This window comes from Schistocerca nitens, chromosome 1, assembly GCF_023898315.1.
Source record: "Schistocerca nitens isolate TAMUIC-IGC-003100 chromosome 1, iqSchNite1.1, whole genome shotgun sequence".
NCBI lineage: Eukaryota > Metazoa > Arthropoda > Insecta > Orthoptera > Acrididae > Schistocerca > Schistocerca nitens.
The window spans coordinates 1,267,878,905-1,267,901,369 of NC_064614.1; the positions used below are offsets into that span (position 1 = coordinate 1,267,878,905).

A 22,465-nucleotide genomic window follows, 5' to 3' on the forward strand; every position below is an offset into this window, starting at 1 on the left:
TTTATCCCCCACACTTCCTTCAATTACAAACTGACAATTTCTTGATGCCTCATGATGTGTCCTATCAACCAATCCCTTTTTTTTTAGTCAAGTTGCGATGCAAACCTCTTTTTTCCCCCCATTCGATTCAGTGCCTCCTCATTTGTTTTTTGATCTACTCATCTAATCTTCCGCATTCTTCTACAGAACCACATTTCAAAAGCTTCTGTCTTCTTTGTGTCTGAAATGCTTCTTATGCATGTTTCAGTTCTATAAACAGCTACATTCCCGACAAATATCTTCAAAAAAGAATTCCTAACACTTAGTTTTGTAATAGATATTAACAAATTCATCTTTTTTGAAAATGCTTTACTAGCGATTGGCAGTCTGCCTTTTACAGCATCATGTGCTAACATAATGTAATGTAACGTAATCTTTTTCGACAGCAATGGAAAATGGTCTGCTGTGTCAGGAAAAATTCAGACAGTTAAAGAAGTCAACTGGATCCTCCTGATACAGCTAAACATTTTCTTCTGTTGCTGAAAACAAATTACCTCACAATACTTCACTTCATCAGTAGCCTGAACCTTTTTTTTTTCCCCCTCTAGTGGTATGATACAGTACTGTGGTGGGGGCTATTCAATGTATACCAAGACCACACACATGAACCTGTAAATGAACAAAAATTAATTAACCAACTTCATATTTTATGTGAAAATTAAAAGCTTACTACTAACCCATACATATTTATAAATTGCCTCTTGTGTAAATAGAGTAGACTCTTATATAAGTCTTTGCAGATTTTTGATCTCTTTTGCAATAATAATGAAACTTCTTGTTGGCACAGTGACTATCATTAAAGTGTTTAGTGACAGTAAATAAGCTTTAAATGAACTTTTAATTCTGTTTTACTCCAAATAAACTTCTTGGGTTTGTCACATAGTTTGAGTACAAGAATATCTCACCAACACAACTGTTCGACATCTTCCGTTGGTAGTAGATGCTTTCGTCACTGATACAGGATGTGACAGGTGATAATTACACATTGTTATTGAAATTCATCTGGCCAGAAGTAGGGATTACGCACGCATGGGAAGGCGGCAACAGCTGGATGGAAGCAGCATTCATAGTGACACCTACTCAGAGCTGAAGAGAGGGCTTCCATGTGTGCACCGGGGGATAAATGTGCTGCCAGACACACTCAGAGCATCTGGTTCCTTCTCTTTTCATTTCATGGCAGCCAGTACCACATAATCCCAGAATGATGATGCTGACAATAAAACCTGTCTTCTTGTAAAACACATAATGTTCTTTATTCAGGCATGCTCCGCTGTAGCTGATTTATCAGATTGGTCCAGATGTGTATATCACTGGTGTTCAACGCAATGTTCTTGTATGGTGCAACACATCTGCGCTGTATAAGATTTCCTACACTGGCGTGGGATCTTATATATGCGGTGTTTTCTAAAACTGATATCATCTCTGACCAAAAACAATAAATTCCTCAGTTTTGCTGATAAACTACACTTGATGTGCCTCTTTAAGGATTCTTTCTGTAATGGACTGTTAAGGCAGCCAGTCCACAGTGAAGTAGCCGAAAGGGCACGCGTCAACTCACGCCGTCTGGCATTAAGTCTGGAACAGGATTCGTAATGAATGTGATAAAGAAAAGAACGTAGCTACTAGAACACTTAACTTTTATATTGTCCTTTGGTATACAGCATTCTGGATGATACAAGTGAGACTCTATCTTGAGGTACATGCAACAGTACAAATGGTTAATGGCGCCTTGCTAGGTCATAGCCATGGACTTAGCTGAAGGCTATTCTAACTGTCTCTCGGCAAATGAGAGAAAGGCTTCGTCAGTGTAGTCGCTAGCAACGTCGTCGTACAACTGGGGCGAGTGCTAGTCAGTCTCTCGAGACCTGCCTTGTGGTGGCGCTCGGTCTGCGATCACACAGTGGCGACACGCGGGTCCGACATGTACTAATGGACTGCGGCCGATTTAAGCTACCACCTAGCAAGTGTGGTGTCTAGCGGTGACACCACACTTTCCATTCTTGAAGACATGCTGCCAAAATACAGCAAGAAAGCAATTGCAGTGGGTGCCTCAGAATCTTCATCTACATCTTTACATTTGCTTGGAACACATTGCATATTTGTTTATCAGAATAATCATTCTGTTGGAACACTGTTCTTGGGTGTTGCAGCTCACTTGGCAGTCTGCCGGGATCTGAGACAATTTATGCTCTATGTACCAGGAAGCCAGCAAATAACTCTGTGTTAGTTGGTTTGGAGTAGACACTATGTCCCAGCATTCAGTAGGTTTTTCTTCCAACAATGTCATCCGGGAATGGTAAGCTGCCACCTTTCTCCAATTCCACAGTAAACTGTATAGTCCGACAGAGTGAGTTAAAATGCAACAGAAACATAGGTAGGATGAATAGGATGTGTGACTGCTGTGTACGGACGCAGGAGGAGTTGGCCACTGTTCGCAAACAGCTGAACGTGTTGATGGCCGCGGTCAGCCTTCTCCAGGCTGCTGCCTCGGAGTGTAGCAGCAGTGGGGAGTCTGGTGCATCGCATGGTACACCCCAGGTGTTACATGCTTCACCCACTGTCCCTGCTGTCGAGACATCTTCGCGGGTACCGGGCGCGGTTGGGCCACCCTCTCCCCAAGGGGAGTGGGGGGTTCAGCGGCGTTCGCGGCACACGAGGCGGAAGGTCAATGTGGAGGCTGGCCGTATGGCACCACCCGCTCTGCCTGTTGGTGGACATGTGGCCGCTCCTTCAGCAAGGTCCGAGCAGGCACATGGGGCGAGGTGTTTATTAGTGATTGGGAGCTCCAACGTTAGGCGGGTGATGGAGCCCCTTAGAGAAATAGCAGAAAGGTCGGAAGCCGAGTGGAAGGCTTAAACAAGAGGCTCAGACGATTCTGCGGAGATCTGGGGTGCAAATTTCTCGACCTCCGCTATCAGGTGGAGAAATGTAGGGTCCCCCTGAATAGGTCAGGCGTGCACTACATGCAGGAAGCGGCTACAAGGGTAGCAGAGTACATGTGGAGTGCACATGGGGGTTTTTTAGGTTAGAGAATTCCCTCCCTAGGCCCAACAAGACGCCTCTTGAGACACGGCAAGGTAGGAGTAGGCAAAATGCAACAGGGAATAACAATATTAATGTGCTAATAGTAAACTGCAGGATCGTCTATAGAAAGGTCCCAGAACTGCTCTCATTAATAAACGGTAACAATGCCCACATAGTACTAGGGACAGAAAGTTGGCTGAAACCAGATGTAAACAGTAATGAAATGCTAAACTAAGATTGGAATGTATACCGCAAAGACAGGCTGGACAGTGAAGGGGGAGGCGGGTTTATAGCGATAAGAAGTGCAATAGTATTGAAGGAAATTGATGGAGATCAGAAATGTGAAATAATTTGGGTGAAGGTCACGGTTAAAGCAGGCTCAGACATGGTAATTGGATGTCTCTATAGGCCCCCTGGCTCAGCAGCTGTTGTGGCTGAGCACCTGAAGGAAAATTTGGAAAATATTTCGAGTAGATTTCCCCACCATGTTATAGTTCTGGCTGGAGATTTTAATTTGCCAGATATGGACTGGTAGACTCAAACGTTCATAACGGGTGGCAGGGACAAAAAATCCAGTGATATTTTTTTAAGTGCTTTATCTGAAAACTACCTTCAGCAGTTAAACAGAGAACCGACTCTTGGCGGTAACATATTAGACCTTCTGGTGACAAACAGACCCGAACTATTTGAAACAGTTAACACAGAACAGGGAATCAGCGATCATAAAGCGGTTAACGCATCGATGACTTCAGCCGTGAATAGAAATATTAAAAAAGGTAGGAAGATTTTCCTGTTTAGCAAAAGTGACAAAAAGCAGATTTCAGAGTGGCTGATGGCTCAACACAAAAGTTTTGTCTCAAGTACAGACAGTGTTGAGGATCAGTGGACAAAGTTCAAAACCATAGTACAATATGCATTAGATGAGTATGTGCCTAGCAAGATCATAAGAGATGGAAAAGAGCCACCGTGGTACAACAACCGAGTTAGAAAACTGCTGCGGAAGCAAAGGGAACTTCACAGCAAACATAAACATAGCCAAAGCCTTGCAGACAAACAAAAATTAAGCGAAGCGAAATGTAGTGTGAGGAGGGCTATGCGAGAGGCGTTCAATGAATTCGAAAGTAAAGTTCTATGTACTGACTTGGCAGAAAATCCAAAGAAATTTTGGTCTTATGTCAAAGCGGTAGGTGGATCAAAACAAAATGTCCAGACACACTGTGACCAAAATGGTACTGAAACAGAGGATGACAGACTAAAGGCCGAAATACTAAATGTCTTTTTCCAAAGCTGTTTCACAGAGGAAGACTACACTGTAGTTCCTTCTCTAGATTGTCGCACAGATGACAAAATGGTAGATATCGAAATAGATGACAGAGGGATAGAGATACAATTAAAATCGCCCAAAAGAGGAAAGTCCGCTAGACTTGATGGGACACCAGTTCGATTTTACACACACAGAGTACGCAAAGGAACTTGCCCCACTTCTTGCAGCGGTGTACCGTAGGTCTCTACAAGAGCGTAGCGTTCCAAAGGAATGGAAAAGGGCACAGGTCATCCCCATTTCTGAGAAGGGACGTCAAACAGACGTGCAGAACTATAGACCTATATTTCTAAGGTCGATCAGTTGTAGAATTTTGGAACACGTATTATCTTCGAGTATAATGACTTTTCTGGAGACTAGAAATCTACTCTGTAGGAATCAGCATAGGTTTCGAAAAAGACGATCGAGTGAAACTCAGCTCGCACTATTCGTCCACGAGACTCAGAGGGCCATAGACACGGGTTCTCAGGTAGATGCCGTGTTTCTTGACTTCCGCAAGGCGTTCGATACAGTTCCCCACAGTCGTTTAATGAACAAAGTAAGAGCATATGGACTGTCAGACCAATTGTGTGATTGGACTGAAGAGTTCCTAGGTAACAGATCGCAGCACGTCATTCTCAATGGAGAGAAGTCTTCCGAAGTAAGAGTGATTTCAGGTGTGCCGCAGGGGAGTGTCGTAGGACAGTTGCTATTCACAATATACATAAATGACCTTGTGGATGACATCGGAAGCTCACTGAGGCTTTTTGCGGATGATGCGGTGGTATATCGAGAAGTTGTAACAATGGAAAATTGTACTGAAATGCAGGAGGATCTGCAGCAAATTGACGCATGGTGCAGGGAATGGCAATTCAATCTCAATGTAGACGAGTGTAATGTGCTGCGAATACATAGAAAGAAAGATCACTTATCATTTAGCTACAATATAGCAGGTCAGCAACTGGAAGCAGTTAAGTCCATAAATTATCTGGGAGTACGCATTAGGAGTGATTTAAAATAGAATGATCATATAAAGCTGATCGTCAATAAAGCAGATGCCAGACTGAGATTCATTGGAAGAATCCTAAGGAAATGCAATCCAAAAACAAAGGAAGTAGGTTACAGTACACTTGTTTGCCCACTGCTTAAATACTGCTCAGCAGTGTGGGATCCGTACCAGATAGGGTTGATAGAAGAGATAGAGAAGATCCAACGGAGAGCAGCGCACTTCGTTACAGGATCATTTAGTAATTGCGAAAGCGTTACGAAGATGACAGATAAACTCCAGTGGAAGACTCTGCAGGAGAGACGCTCAGTAGCTCGGTAGGTGCTTTTGTTGAAGTTTCGAGAACATACCTTCACCGAGGAGTCAAGCAGTATATTGCTCCCTCCTACGTATCTCTCGTGAAGAGACCATGAGGATAAAATCAGAGAGATTAGAGCCCACACAGAGGCATACCGACAATCCTTCTTTCCACAAACAATACGAGACTGGAATAGAAGGGAGAACCGATAGAGGTACTCAAGGTAACCTCCGCCACACACTGTCAGGTGGCTTGCGGAGTATGGATGTAGATGTAGATGTAGTGGCTCCATTCCATGATGCCAAACCATACATGTACTGCCAGCATATGGCCAGGAGGAGGAAGATTGAAGATTTGTCGACTGCAGTGCTCTTTCCTCTAGGTCTTTTATGGGAGACAGAGCACTTCGCATGGCGACACCATCTACTTGTTCAAAATAATGGTCATTAAAAAAGAAATAAGTTGAGGTAAGCACACGTTTAAACAATACCACAATGCGTTTCTCAAACTGTTAATAAGCTCTAATGAGTCCTACAGAAGCATTTTCACAAATAAAGATACATCATCTAAGCTGGCCAAAACCTCCTACAAAGTCGTCTGAATTCTGAATATGAAGGCCACAGTTCCCCAGGACAGGTCCCAACGACAAAGCAAGATATTAAGCTAAGAAATAGGTAGGCACTTCAAAGTTGGTTACTATGACACTAAGAGGTGATCCACCCTTGTGAATCTTCAGTAGGCCGTACCTTCTTGGGGGAACTTGATTGACTTGATGTTAGGTGGAATGGAATTCTTCTTGAGAAGGTTTAGAGATTTTCTCTGAACCTTGCCAGTCAGATCCTCACTTAGCTTGCAATACACAGGTCACTGAGCAGTGCATCTGTACTCTTGTTGTATTCAATTCACAAGAGAAGGATAGTGGCCTTTCTCTTGCTGGCAGGTAAAATGAGGGTCTCTGTCTGCTCTCAAGTCACACAGAGCCTTCCCTTTGCCTGAAGTAATACTGAACTTTCTATGTGAGGATTATATTAAAATTCGACACGCGTCCCTCCTAAGCTCTTCTGCAATGTCACTGGGAAGTTTCAAAATTATGCATTGCATCCCAGCTATCACATCTCGCATTGGGGCTGCCCAGGTGCAAAGGTCAGACCTTCCTCAAGCACTGAAACTGGTATGCTGTCCATAATCTTGTCCCTGCGATTAAACAAGTTGCATTGTTGTGGTGTATTTGGTTTCAGCATTCAGTTTACAAAGACAGGCATACTTTGCCATCTGGCAAACTTTAGCTTCTTGTTTAGTCCAGTCAGCTAGCACCCAGGTAGTGCTATATACCCGGTCCCAGGATACAGCAGAGGTTTGAAGAGGTCTTTAGGTGTAGTGATAATTTCATGGGCACTCTGTGCAGTTCCCGTCATGTATAATGTACCCTCTTTCTCACTAGAGCTGCACTAGCCCATTACTTAATTTTACTAGTGGATGCAGAGCCAGTATGGTGTTAATTTAGCAAACGTAGGGGTAGTTTGCCTGTAATGCCAACTCAATAAAACTGTCATTGTTAACTGTAATTTACCTCCCTTATTACATAATTCGTTCAGCTCTCATATGCCACTGGCGATCTCCTCCCCATAGAGGCACCAGATACGACTTTTCAGGGTTTCCCGCTGTGTCTATTGCAAATACACTTCTTCATGTTTGCCAATGGATAACACTGTGCAGATCCCACAATATTTCATCAACACAACTGTCAGACATCTTCAGGTGACGGTAGTTGCTGTTATCATGGCTGCAAAATGTGCCTGGTGATGACAGTGGATGGAAGTGGCACTCATAGTGTCCTGTACTGGGAACTGAAGAGACACCTTCTGTGTGTGTGTGTGTGTGTGTGTGTGTGTGTGTGTGCGCGCGCGCGCTGTGGCAATAACTGTGCTGTCAGGCACTGATTACTTACACATATTCTAAGTATCTATCATTTAATAAATGGAACAAAAAGTTAAAATGTCAACTGAGGTAAGTAAGCTCAATAACCACTGCAGGGGGGGGGGGGGGGGAGGCTTGCGCGCTTCGGCTATACAGATAGCCGTACCGAAGGTGCAACCACAATGGAGGGGTATCTACTGAGAGGCCAGACAAACATGTGGTTCCTGAAGAAGGACAGCAGCCTTTCAGTAGTTGCAGGGGCAACAGTGTGGATTATTGACTGATCTGGCCTTGTAACATTAACCAAAACAGCCTTGCTGTGCTGATACCGCGAACGGCTGAAAGCAACGGGAAACTACAGCCGTAATTTTTCCCGAGGACATGGAACTTTACTGTATGGTTAAACGATGATGGCGTCCTCATGGGTAAAATATTCTGGAGGTAAAATAGTCGCCCATTCAGACCTCTGAGTGCGGACTACACAGGAGGACATCGTTATCAGCAGAAGCAAAACTGACGTTCTATGGATCGGAGCATGGAATGTCAATTGGGCAGGCAGGTTAGAAAATTTAAAAAGGGAAATGGATAGGTTAAAGTTAGATACAGTGGGAATTACTTAAGTTCGATGGCAGGGGGAACAAGACTTCTGGTCAGGTGAATACAGGATTATAAAAACAAAATCAAATAGGGGTAATGCAGGAGTAGGTTTAATAATGAATAAAAAAAAATAGTAGCACAGGTAAGGTACTACAAACAGCATAGGGAACGCATCATTATAGCCAAGATAAGTCATGAAGTCCACGCCTGCTACAGTAGTAAAAATATATATGCCAACTAGCTCCACAGATGACGAAGAGACTGAAGAAATGTATGATGAGATAAAAGAAATTATTCAGATTGTGAAGGGAGATGAAAATTTAATAGTCATAGGGGACTGGAATTCGATAGTAGGAAAAGGAAGAGAAGGAAAAGTAGTAGGTGAATATGGAATGGAGCTAAAGAATGAGAGACGAAGCCTCCTGGTAGAATTTTGCACAGATGATAACTCAATCACAGCCAGCACTTGGTTCAAGAATCATGAAAGATAGTTGTATACATAGAAGAGGCCTGGAGACACTGGAAGGTTTCAGATAGATTACATAATGGTAAGATAGAGATTTAGGAGCCAGGTTTTAAATTGTAAGACATTTTCAGGGGCAGGTGTGGACTCTGGCCACAATCTATTGGTTATGAACTGTAGATTAAAACTGAAGATGCTGCAAAATCATCCAGGTGGGAATTTAAGGAGATGCGACATGGATAAACTAAAAGAACCAGATGATGTACTGAGTTTCAGAGAGAGCATTAGGGAACAAACGACAAGAATGTGGGAAAGAAATACAGTAGAAGAACAATGGGTAGCTTTGCGAGGTGATATAATGAAGGCAGCAGAGGATCAAGTAGGTAAAATGACGAGAGCTCATAGAAATCCTTGGGTAACAGAAGAGATACTGAATTTAATTGGTGAAAGGAGAAATTATAAAAATGCAGTAAATGAAGAAGGCAAAAACGAATACAAACGTCTCAAAAATGAGATCAACAGGAAATGCAAAATGGTTAAGCAGGAATGGCTAGAGGACAAATGTAAGGATGTAGAGGCATATATCACTAGGGGTAAGACAGATATTACCCACAGGAAAATTAAAGAGACCTTTGGAGGAAAGAGAACCACTTAGATGAATATCAAGAGTGCAAATGGAGCAAAGAAGGGAAAGCAGAAAGGTCTATAAAAGGGCGATGTACTTGAGGGCAATATTATGGAAATGGAAGAGGATGTAGATGAAGATGGAATGGGAGATATGATACTGTGCGAAGAGTTTGACAGAGGACTGAAAGACCTAAGTCGAAACAAGGCCCCGGGAGTAGACAACATTCCATTAGAACTACTGATAGCCTTGGGAGAGCCATCCCTCACAAAACTCTACCATCTGGTCAGCAAGATGTATGAGACAGGCGAAATACCCTCAGACTTCAAGAAGAATATAATAATTCCAATCCCAAAGAAAGCAGGTGTTGACAGATGTGAAAATTACTGAACTATCAGTTTAATAAGTCACAGCTGCAAAATACTAACACAAATTCTTTACAGACGAATGGAAAAACTGGTAGAAGCCGACCTTGGGGAAGATCAGTTTGGATTCCACAGAAATGTTGGAACACATAAGGCAATACTAACCCTATGACTTATCTTAGAAGATAGATTAAGGAAAAACAAAACCAACACTTCTAGCATTTGTAGACTTAGACAAAGATTTTGAAAACATTGACTGGAATACCCTCTTTCAAATTCTGAAGGTGGCAGGGGTCAAATACAGGGAGCAAAAAACTATTTACAATTTGTACAGAAACCAGATGGCAGTTACAAGAGTCGAGGGGCACGAAAGGGAAGCAGTGGTTGGGAAGGGAGTGAGACAGTGTTGTAGCCTATCGCCAATGTTATTCAATCTGTATACTGAGCAAGCAGTAAGGGAAACAAAAGAAAAATTTGGAGGAGGAATTAAAATCCATGGAGAAGAAATAAAAACTTTGAAGTTTGCCGATTACATTGTAATTTTGTCAGAGACAGCGAAGGACCTGGAAGTGCAGTTAAGTGGAATTGACAGTGTCTTCAAAGGAGGCTATAAGATGAACGTCAACGAAAACAAAACGAGGATAATGGAATGTAGTTGAATTAAATCAGATGATGCAAAGGGAATTAGATTAGGAAATGAGACACTTAAAGTAGTAGATAAGTTTTGCTATCTGGGGAGAAAAATAACTGATGATGGTCGAGGCAGAGAGGATATAAAATATAGACTGGCAATGACAAGGAAAGAGTTTCTGCAGAAGAGAAATTTGTTAACACTGAGTATAGATTTAGATGTCAGGAAATCTTTTCTGAAAGTATTTGTATGAGTGTTGCCATGTATAGAAGAGAAACGTGGATGATAAATAGTTTAGACAAAAAGAGAATTGAAGCTTTTGAAATGTGGTGCTACAGAAGAATGCTGAAGATTAGATGGTAAGATCACATAATTAATGAGGAGGTACTGAACAAAATTAGGGAGAAGAGGAATTTGTGGCACAACTTGACTAGAGGAAAGGATCAGTTGGTAGGACATGTTCTGAGGCATCATCAAGGGATCACCAATTTAGTATTGGAGGGCAGCGTAGAGGATAAAAATCGTAGAGGGAGATCAAGACAGGAATATACTACGCAGATTCAGAAGGATGTAGGTTGCAGTGGGTACTTAGAGATGAAGAAGCTTGCACAGGATAGAGTAACACGGAAAGCTGCATCAAACCAGTCTATGGACTGAAGACAACAACAACATATGAAAGAAGTGAAAATTTTCCAGTCTGACTTTGATAATATTTCAAAGCTGTGCAAAGATTGCCAACTTGCTTCAAATGTTCAGAAATGTAAAATTGTGCACTTTGCAAAACAATAAGTAGTTCACACGACTATAATATGAATGAATCCTAATTGGATAAGTCAACTCATACAAATACCTGAGTGAATCTTAAGTAAATCCAGTGGCAGATATTAGTTTATTGCTAAGATACTGGTAAAATGCTATCAATCTAAAAAGGAGACTGCTTACAAAATAGTTACATGAGCCACATTAGAATATTGCTCGCCTACATGGGACTCATACTGAGCAGGATGAAAAAGGGATATAATCATAGAAGTATGCAAAGGACAGACTGTTAAGAGACCCAGGACATGGGTTTTATATCACCTCTGGCCAACTTCTCTGAGGTGAGTGCACCACGATTAACAGCATTAGACAGATATTTGGGACTTTATAAATGCAACAGCAGAAGCACCTCATGTCTTTATGTGACATATATAGACTCACTGACTTACACAAACTTTAGACTTACTTCAAACACTACAGTTGTGATGGTAATGGGAGACATGAAGATTTTTTTAAACAAATATTTAGGCTTTTTTATGTTTTGCAATGAAATTGAGGATCAAGTGCTCTTAATTCTTTTTAAGTATATTTCTGCTGTTCATTTGGATCCAATAACAAGTTGAATTGATCAGATAGGATTTTATATAACTCAAAACTTCAGTTTATTATTATTCTACTGAAATACAAACCTCAAACTGAAGAGATGAAACATAATCTTCGCCATCTTGAGTATAAACTTTTATGTTTTCAGCATCTATTAAGCAAACAGCAGGTGTAGGTGCCCCTGTAAAGTGCCCACAGTATAATTTTTCTACAACACACTAACTTTAGTGAGATATTAACAACAACATCAAAGTTACTTGTGTACATATAACTACTTTAACAAGCTTTGGTTGTACATACCTTCTGGTTCTTCTGTTGGGGCCCTTCCAGCTGTCCAGCTAAGGATAGGTTTATCAGAAGAAGAAACATGGAATGTACACCAGATGGCAGCTTGCAATGGTGTTTCACTTGTGTAACTACTTTTTATCACTTTACTGCTGTTTGGATTTCTATGACTTGACATCGACCCCTGGCTCCACACAGCTATTTTACCATTCATATACAGCTCCTCTTCACACTGCTGATCATCATCTAAGCTTGCCCTTATGCGCCAGTTTTCACGATTCTGCCAACAAGAATTGTTTCCATCACTGCTAGCTGTTTACAGTCAAAACAGTATTACCATATACTTGGTAGTAAACGAGTAATTGTTTATGCAACTGGATGTGGGTGCAAGGAAAGGACTGAGCAACAAAGAAGATGAGGGGAGGGGGGGGAGGTTTTTTTTATGAATAATGCAATAAAGATAGCAAGTATTCATCTTTTGGAATTGCAGTTCTTGTATTTGCCATGATTGCAGTAAAACTTATGGGATATAGGGTCAGCCTGTTATTCAAAACTATTTTTTCATGTGACCCAAATATGTTTCAGAACCTCTTTGTCATCATCAGTGGGTTTTCTTTATTCAAGACTGTAAAATGTGAACATATTTTTGGGTGATAACTAATATAAGAAAATTATGCCTACAGACAGTTTTTATTTCTTGTGTTATTGCCTTGATTTTACATTATATGGTACTGCATCAAAATTTGTGCCTTTTCCTTTACCGATAGGCTGTCATCTGTAACCAAATGATGCTAACGCAAGTTCTATTGGCGAGTTAACATATCCTTTTATGTTTATGTGGTGTCACCGCCAGACACCACACTTGCTAGGTGGTAGCCTTTAAATCGGCCGCGGTCCGTTAGTATATGTCGGACCCGCGTGTCGCCACTATCAGTGATTGCAGACCGAGCGCCGCCACACGGCAGGTCTAGAGAGACTTCCTAGCACTCGCCCCAGTTGTACAACAGACTTTGCTAGCAATGGTTCACTAACAAAATACGCTCTCATTTGCCGAGACGATAGTTTAACATAGCCTTCAGCTACGTCATTTGCTACGACCTAGCAAGGCGCCATTATCAGTTACTATTGATATTATGAATCATGTACCGGCAAGACCGACATTCTTCATTAATGGATTAAAGTTAAGTATTCCACCAGCTACGTCCGTTTTTCTAAATTCTACTTTCCTTGTCCTGTTCCAGAACTCACGCCAGCCTGCGTGAGCTAAACCGCGTGCCTTTCAGCCTCCTTCTAGTAACACGGTGTTGGCTCTCCTGCCAACCAAAACAGTTTAAACATGATTTCGTTGTGGTAACAATACTATGGAAAGGATAGTTGCTACTCACCTATAGTGCAGATACGCACAATGTCAGAAAGTGGATTTCGTTGTGGTACCAATACCATGGAAAGATTAGTTGCTACTCACCATATAGTGCAGATAGGCACAATGTCAGAAAGTGAACTTTTGGCAAACAGCCAGAGACTTGTGTGTTTGTTTGTTTGTTTGTGTGTGTGTGGGGGGGGGGGGGGGAGGGAGGGGGGGGCTCAGATTTATGTTGTCTATTTTCGACAAATGCCTTGTCGGCAAAAGCTTACTTTCTGAGAGTCTTTTTTGTTGTGCCTACCTGCGACTCAATATCTCTGCAGCTTGCGAGAGATCTTTGGCTTCCCTCTGACAACCATGCCTCCATCCTTGCTACCCTCCCTGTTTTCCTTTCCGTGTTGCTTCATAACCTGGGTTGTGAGTAACTGAATCCATTTTCCCTTCTTCCCTTTCTTTCCCCTCTCTCCTCCCTGATGAAGGAACATTTGTTCCGGAAGCTAGGAATGTGAATTTTCGGTTCTGTTTTTTGTGTATCTATCGGCTGTACTGAGCTGAGGTAAGTACTGGCCAGCCCCTCTATTTCTATGTTTTGGCATTCGTGTTAATCAAGGAAGTCAAGTGATTGTCAAAAAATGGACAAAAAAGAATTTCGTGTGGTGATTAAACATTACTTTATGAAAGGCAAAACGCCTCAGGAGACTAAAGAGAAGCTTGGTAAACATTACAGTGACTCTGCACCTTCGATTAGAACAGTTTATAAGTGAAACTTCCTGGCAGATTAAAACTGTGTGCCCGACCAAGACTCGAACTCGGGACCTTTGCCTTTCGCGGGCAAGTGCTCTACCAACTGAGCTACCGAAGCACGACTCAGGTCCGGAACTCACAGCTTTACTTCTGCCAGTACCTCGTCTCCTACCTTCCAAACTTTACAGAAGCTCTCCTGCGAACCTTGCAGAACTAGCACTCCTGAAAGAAAGGATATTGCGGAGACATGGCCTAACCACAGCCTGGGGGATGTTTCCAGAATGAGATTTTCACTCTGCAGCGGAGTGTGCGCTGATATGAAACTTCCTGGCAGATTAAAACTGTGTGCCCGACCGAGACTCGAACTCGGGACCCGAGTTCGAGTCTCGGTCGGGCACACAGTTTTAATCTGCCAGGAAGTTTCATATCAGCGCACACTCCGCTGCAGAGTGAAAATCTCATTCTGGAAACATCCCCCAGGCTGTGGTTAGGCCATGTCTCCGCAATATCCTTTCTTTCAGGAGTGCTAGTTCTGCAAGGTTCGCAGGAGAGCTTCTGTAAAGTTTGGAAGGTAGGAGACGAGGTACTGCCAGAAGTAAAGCTGTGGGTACCGGGTGTGAGTCGTGCTTCGGTAGCTCAGTTGGTAGAGCACTTGCCCGCGAAAGGCAAAGGTCCCGAGTTCGAGTCTCGGTCGGGCACACAGTTTTAATCTGCCAGGAAGTTTCATATCAGCGCACACTCCACTGCAGAGTGAAAATCTCATTCTGGAGTTTATAAGTGGTTTCAAAATTTTTGGAGTGGCCATCTGGGCACAAGTGATGCTGAACGTTCTTGACGCCCTGTGGAGGTTACAGCTCTAGAAATCATTGATAAAATCCTTGGAATGGTGATGGATGACAGAAGAATTAATGCGCGTGAGATTGCTAGTGCTGTGGGCATCTGGAATGAACAGGTATATAATATTTTGCATAAACATTTGGACACGAGAAAGCTATCCGCAAGGTGGGTTCTGCGATTGCTCACGCTTAAGCAAAAATGGTTTCGTGTGAAGTGTTGCAAGGATGGTTTGCAGCTGTTCAGGAAGAATCCACAGGAATTTAAGTGTTGCTTGGAGACTGGTAGAGACTTGCCATCGGCAAGGTGACCAACTGCTGGTGGGGTGCAACGCCAATGCCCACATGCTAGTGTGGGGCAGCAAGGACACCAACAGTAGAGGTGAGTACCTTCTTGAATTCCTCTCAGCTAACAACTTAGAAGTCCTGAATAGGGGCAATGAACCTACATTCTGGAATAGCAGAAGGGAAGAAGTAATTGACATAACATTTGGTTCCATGACAATGGGTAGCTATGTCAAACAATAGCATGTGGTGTTGGAGCCATCCTCATCAGACCACATGTACATTAAATACAAGGTTTAAATTGGAATCAGACAGGCCATGACTTCTAGAAATCCCAGGAAAACAGATTGGGAGACATATAGGAGGAACCTTGACTTAGGCTTATCGGAAATTAAAACCACGATAAGGAAGCCAGTAGAATTTGAGGAAGTAGCAAGGGCTGTTACCTCTGCCATAGTGACCTCATATCAGTACAACAGCACAGTCACCAGGAAGTGCACAAATAGGAGTGTTCCTTGGTGGAGTAACAAATTCGAAACGCAAAGGAAACAGGTACAGAGACTGTTTAATATTGCAAGACGTAAAGGACAATGGGCTAAATATCGTGAGGCCCTTGTCAGTTACAATCTTGCAATAAGACAAGCAAAGGAGGCATCCTGGAAGGCATTCTGTGAGGAAGTGGAAGGCACGGCTGCACAAGCCAGACTTCACAAGATTCTCACTAGAGTACCAACTAATCCAGGAGGTACGTTGAGGAAGGAGGATGGGGAATATACAAAGAGAGCGCATGAGAAGCTGGAATTGCTCCTCAAAACTCACTTTCCTCAATATGCTCTGCCAGCTAACACAGACCAGTGTGTGACCCCAGAGAGACAACGGTTCTCAGGCACTTGAAAAGAGGACTGGGAATCGGCCAAGGACTATGTGAACTTCAACAAAATCCAGTGGGCAGTGGGTACATTCCAACCGTTCAAGTCAGCTGGCCCAGATGGAATTTTTCCAGCTCTCCTGCAACAGGCAGGAGGAAAGCTTATAAGAGTCCTATGCAGGCTATTCAGGGTTAGCTTAGCAATAGGAATCATTCCCAATGTTTGGAGGGCTGTGAATTATGCCCTCATTCCAAAGCCAGGGAGAATTGATCTTACCAAGGCCAAGCATATGAGACCAATCAGTCTCTCCTCCTCCATTCTCAAAACATTGGAAAACTGGTTAATGTCTATGTTGGGGAGAGGAGGCTAAGTAGGGTCCCTCTACACCTGAACCAACATGCATACCAACCAGGCAAATCATGTGAGACAGCTCTCCACCAACTCGTTGGGAAGGTGGAAAAAGCACTTCACTTCCAATAAATAGCCCTCTGCATCTTCCTGGATATCGAGGGGGGCTTTAGTAACATCACCTTCGATTCCAGCAGCAGAGGTTCATGACCTGGGGACCACTATATGTAGGTGGACCAGAGCCATGCTTAGTGGAAGGTAGGTAGAGGCTACCATGATGAATGAAAAGATGGTAATTAAGACCACTAGAGGCTGCCCACAAGGAGGCATTTTGTCTCCTCTATTGTGGAATCTAGCGGCGAAAGAACTCATTGAGAACTAAATTCCAGACAATGCTTCTGCCAAGGATACGCAGATGACCTTGTCATAATAAAACTTGGAAAATTCACTGACACGGTCAGGGATATGGCACAAGGAGGGCTGGACATTGTGCAAAAATGGTGCATTAAACAGGATCTGAGAGTTAATCCTAAGAAAACAGTTGTGGTGCCATTTACGAAGAGAAATATTCAGCATGGAAGTTGTAATATATTTCTAGAGTCATCATTTAAAGACAAATTCTAGAAACTTGGAAAGTAGGCTTTTCCTAGATAATTTATGTCTATCTTCAACAGTCTGCCACTTTAGTTTACCCAGCATCCCTGTGGCATTCTCCCACATGAAAAACAAAAAAAAAAAAAGTGACCACTTGTGCTGTCCTACTCTATATGCATTCAATATCCCGTTACTCCTTTTTGGTACAGTTCCCACACACTTCACAAACACTCCAGAATGAGTTGTAAGAGTGATTTGTAGACTGACTGCATTTTCCCAGTATTTTACCAATAAATCAAAGTCTACCACCTGCTATACCCACAACTCAGCCTGTGTCATCAATCCATTTCATATCCCTAAAAAGTGTTACACCCAAGTATTTGTATGAGTTGGATGATTCCAACTGTGATTCACTGATATTAAAGTCTATTTTTTTACATTTTTTTTTTTTTTTTAATTTTGTGAAGCGCACAATTTTATATTTCTGAACATTTGTAACAAGTTTTCTGTCTCTGTGCCACCTTGAAATCTTATCAAAATTTGACTGAATATTTATGCAGCTTCTTCCAGTCAGTACTTTGTTGCAGATAATTGTATATCTGCAAAAAGTTGAGATTACTATTAATGTTGTCCACAAGGTCATTAACAAACAACATGAACGACAAGTACTGAATATAATTGTACTTACTACAATAAATGTAAATGTAGTACTGAGTCAAATGCTTACTGGAAATCAAGAAATGCTGCATCTATCTGACTTCCTTGATCCAAAGCTTTCAGTATGTCATGTGAGAAAAATGTGAGTTAGGTTCCACATGATTGATGTTTTTGGAATTCGTCCTGGTAGGCACTGAGGAGGTGATTCTGTTCAAGATACCTCGTTATGTTTGAGCTCAGAATATGTTCTAAGTTTCTACAACAAATTAATGTCAAGGATACTGGACAGTAGTTCTGTGGATCGCTTCTATTACCCTTCTTGTAAATGGGTGTGACCTGTGCTCTCTTCCAACTACTGGACACGGTTTTTTGTTCAAGGGATCTACGACAAATTATACTTAGAGGAGGGGCTAACTCAGTGGCACCGCCCCTGATGTAAAACCTGTCCCGTGCACCCTCCCACCACCACCTACTCCAGTCCTGTAACCTGGAAGGTGTACACAATCAAAGGCAGAGCCACGTGTGAAAGCACCCACGTGATTTACCAACTGACCTGCCTACATTGTGAAGCTTTCTATGTGGGAATGACCAGCCACAAACTGTCCATTCGCATGAACGGACACAGGCAGACAGTGTTTGTTGGTAATGAGGATCACCCTGTGGCTAAACATGCCTTGGTGCACAGCCAGCACACCTTGGCACAGTGTTACACCGTGTGCGCGCGAGTGTATACCTGTCCCTTGCCCCCTCCCCCCCCCCCTCCCCAAGGTAAGTCTTTCCGCTCCTGGGATCGGAATGATTCCTTACCCTCTCCCTTAAAACCCACATCCTCTCGTGTTTCCCTCTCCTTCCCTCTTTCCTGAAGAAGCAACTGTGGGTTGCGAAAGCTTGAATTTTGTGTGTGTGTTTGTGTTTGTTAGTGTCTCTATCAACATACTAATGCTTTCGTTTGGTAAGTTACATCATCTTTGTTTTTAGATATATCTGTATAGAATCTGATAGAGATGCCACAAGGCCCTGGAGCTTTGATCAGTTTCAATGATTTCAGCTGTTACTCAACGCACTGATGTTAACACGTATTTCACTCACCTTTTCAGTGATATGGAGATTAAATTGGAGCAATTCTCATGGGTTTTACTTTGTAAAGGAAGATTTGAAAACACAGTTAAACATTTCAGCTTTTGCTTTGCTACCTTCAATTTCGTTTCCTGTCTCATTTGCTAATGACTGGACACTAACTTTGGTTCCTTAACATATGATAAGAATTTTTTTGGGTTTTGTGAAGGATGATTTGACAGTATTCTACTGTGACAGTCACTGACGGCTTCACACATTGCTCTGTTGACAGCCAAATGCATTTCATTCTGCATCTCCCTCTGAATAGCAATATGCTTTGTTTTATACCTATTATGTAGTAGTCTCTCTTTCTTTATACGTTTCTTTAAAGAGCTTGTATTCCATGCAGGGTCCCTTCCATAATGAACAGTTCTACTGTGCACATATCTATGCAGCAATGGTCAACTATTCTTTTAAACTTGAGCCATAGTTAGTCTACATCTCCTGACCTCCACATTGAGAAATAACACTATTGCTTTTTACTACGGTTTACTGGACACAGATATCTGTCTACTTCCTTTATTTGTCCTATGCACTTTGGTAATCACAACCATATCATGGTTAGTGATACCAGTGAATACCTCAACACAAAACTCAGCAAGACATGCTTCCTTCTTTGCACACTAAAATCCTGCTGTAATAAGAAAACCCCATTGAATGCATATGACGCTGTGGGAACAAAAGACCAACCAGTGAAGTCTGTTGTTTATTCCATGGAAGAGTAACTGCTTTTGAGAATTTGATGTTTATTCTTTATTTTTCTTTAGAGTTGTCACTTGTGACTGTAAGCTAACCAAATAAATGTCTCACAGTATATGTATGTTTGATTTCTGAGCCACAATGCCTATTTTCATTCTTGCTTTAAATATGGGGCCACTTTTCGGGGAAAGTGCAAAGCAACTATCAGCACTTTTGAACTGCAAAACAGGGCTAGTAGAAACACGTTTGGTTGCAAATCTAGAGATACACATAAACTTCTGTTTAAGAAATATGTGCAGTCTGCAAACTGCTGAAAAGGTTGATGAGGAAAAAGTCATTGAGTGGTTGTAAGCTGACTTTATTATTCCAATATTAAGCATTTTGGACAGATGCATCATCAGGTATCTGTAGTGTGTGCCAACTGCTTGAGCCTATGCACCATTTTTAATTTTCCTTCTCGCAAACATACATTCAGAATTTGTCTTTAAATCAACGTGCACTCAACGAAGATTTATTTAACTTACATATAACCCAAATCAACACATCCCTGCGGCAAAATTGTACTTTCCACATGGGAGTTAACACTTTTTTAATGAACTTCCCAAAAACATAAAAGCAATGACTGATGTCAAAATATTTGGAGAAATTTTAAAGTTTTCTTCATATCAACTCTGCTTTTACCCCACTGAAGAATATTTACATCTGTGAAGCATACTATATAAATACTTAATGTATGTGGTGTATTGTTGTCATCTTAAATAACTAAGTACAGAAATTACTTTCATCTGTATAAAATGATGTGTCCATGTCTTGTGCACATGCTGCTTTGTAGATAACAAGACCAATAAAATATAATCTACGGTCTACAGGAAACAGAAAGAAAATTCATAATGAAAATTAAATAAAAAAATAAAAGCAACTAGCATTAGTTTAAAATAAAGACTGTCTGAAAGATTCAGAAACTGTTTCAAACAGTCTCGCCATCTAATCTGTTATCGCTTTGTATAACAATATAAAAATTCGTTGTTTTAAACAGATGCTAGGCCCTAGTTGCTTTTAGTTTTTATTTATTTTTCATTGTAAATGGATCAATAACAATAAAAAATTGTGATGATGATGATGCATTAATAACTGTGACAAAAGTGGTGTAAGAAGTAATGATTCTTTTTAAAGGTTATATCATTACACTAAGTTTTCTCTGTCCTACTGGAATGCCATATTCACTTTTTCTATGATAAATGTCACCAATTTTGAGTAGGCTGTCTGTACTTTTGACAAACATTGTACTACAAAATCACAGGCCTTAAAAGGGTATATGGGCAATAACGATATGATATACATATTGCAAGATGATAAGAATGCCACCATAGTACCCTACTGTAAGAACACAGTGTGAAGACCATAAAAGCTGGAGCATACTTTTCAACAATTAAATTTCAGAGAATATTGTGCTGTTTTGTACGAACAGAAACCCCTGAGGAAAAGTCATGAAGCCTCTCTCCCTGAACCATTGCTTTCATAACAATTAGAAGATAATGAAACATTCCATCCTGATTTTCAATTGTTTAAACATTTATACCTGAAATATATTGTGGCATCTGTGATCATAAAGTCGGTTATACAAATGTTAAATAACAGTTGAGCTCTGACAAGTAAACATTGCAGTGTGAATGGCTGTTCATGAAAATTGTACTTAGAAATGCCTAACTCAAAAAAGGCAACGGTGGTTGCTTTTCTTGTGGTGTTGTACAACTTGCATTGAGATGTCAAAATAGCTGTTGCACCAAAAATATTTATTAATCTGATACAAAATAAGTTACACCAGTTAATTAAATTGGAATGTGTAGTAGGTCTACCTGAAGCACGGAAGCAATAACGTTTTCTATATGTTACTGTACCTGTCCCATTGTGTGGGTACTGTGTGTATGAAATCCTTCAACACCCCCCACAGGCAAAAGTTACAGGAAGAGATATCAAGCGGTCTTGAAAACTTGGAGATTTACTGCCTTAGCCTACTGTCCTCTCTTCACAAAACATCTCAAGAACTCTTGCATACGCTTCAAGTGCAGTGTGAGTTGTCACTTTATTGAGTGTCTGTGTGGTTTCGTAATGATCTCTTTCTTATTCATATTATATAGTCATGAAACTGCGAAAACATTTTTCGTGCCAATTTTATTTTGACCACCTTGTATTTACCTTGGTATCCTCTGATATTGCAACTTGGCTCAGACGATGAAGCAGAGAGGAGTCTGGATGGTGCTGCCGGTTAATAGCTTCGACTACTACATCTCCCGGATGTCTCTGTAGATGATGCCGTCCGAAAGGCACAAACTCCTACAACAAAATATGCGTAAAGGTTGGTGCCCGAAACGTAAACAAACGCTGTATCAACTGTAGTCATGCCTACCTGTGGTTCAGATGCGGCAATCATGATATCCTCCTCGTTGTCCAGATTTGCTGTCACCTTTTTGACGTCAAATAACTTCCTGCTCTACTCAAAAATAAAAATTTGCGTTGAAAACTACGCATAACCTACTTCACAATCAAGCAAGCGGCACTTTTGAAATGCGCGTGCTCTGACTCTAACACGAGTACCAATAATGAAAATCAAACTCAGCTGTCAAAAAAAGCTGATCTTTATTCCTTCCAGCCGCTGGACGTGCCATCAATAGGATATTTAATATTTACGCACGTTATAAATGATCACGTCCAAACAATTATAAACAAATAATATTTATATTTGTCTTAGGCCGGTATTACACTATCAAATTTCTTTGTCCAATATCTTTGTCAAAGATATTTGATGGTGTAATAGGGATCTTTGACAAATGTCGTCCAATATTTGATCAAATCTAGGCCGAGGCCGTATATTTGATCAAAGAAATCGCTTGTCTTATGTTCACTGCAATGCGATATGTTACCACGCGGAGCGCTAGCATCGCTGCAGCGTTCTGTCGTCTGTAGTGTTTTTTAACCATTGCCGGTAAATACAATTGGTGTGTGCCGACAACTACAGAATTAATAGAGATGTCTGAAGCTGATGAG

The 22,465-nt window shown here is 41.4% G+C and overlaps 1 protein-coding gene across 2 annotated transcripts in view; it reads right to left on the minus strand.

The window, feature by feature from the left end:
• The window catches only part of LOC126201939 (anaphase-promoting complex subunit 1), a 367,756-nt gene extending 345,761 nt beyond the window's left edge, over positions 1 to 21,995 (minus strand). For both annotated transcript variants that reach the window (XM_049936824.1, XM_049936823.1), the window contains exons 1-4: positions 21,828 to 21,995; positions 21,617 to 21,754; positions 11,928 to 12,192; positions 11,714 to 11,808 (exon numbers count right to left, since the gene is read on the minus strand). In XM_049936824.1, coding sequence (XP_049792781.1) covers positions 11,714 to 11,808; positions 11,928 to 12,192; positions 21,617 to 21,754; positions 21,828 to 21,851 — 522 coding nt within the window. In that variant the 5' untranslated portion in view covers positions 21,852 to 21,995. The remainder of the gene's footprint in view (positions 1 to 11,713; positions 11,809 to 11,927; positions 12,193 to 21,616; positions 21,755 to 21,827) is intronic.
• Between the last annotated feature and the right edge of the window lie 470 nt (positions 21,996 to 22,465).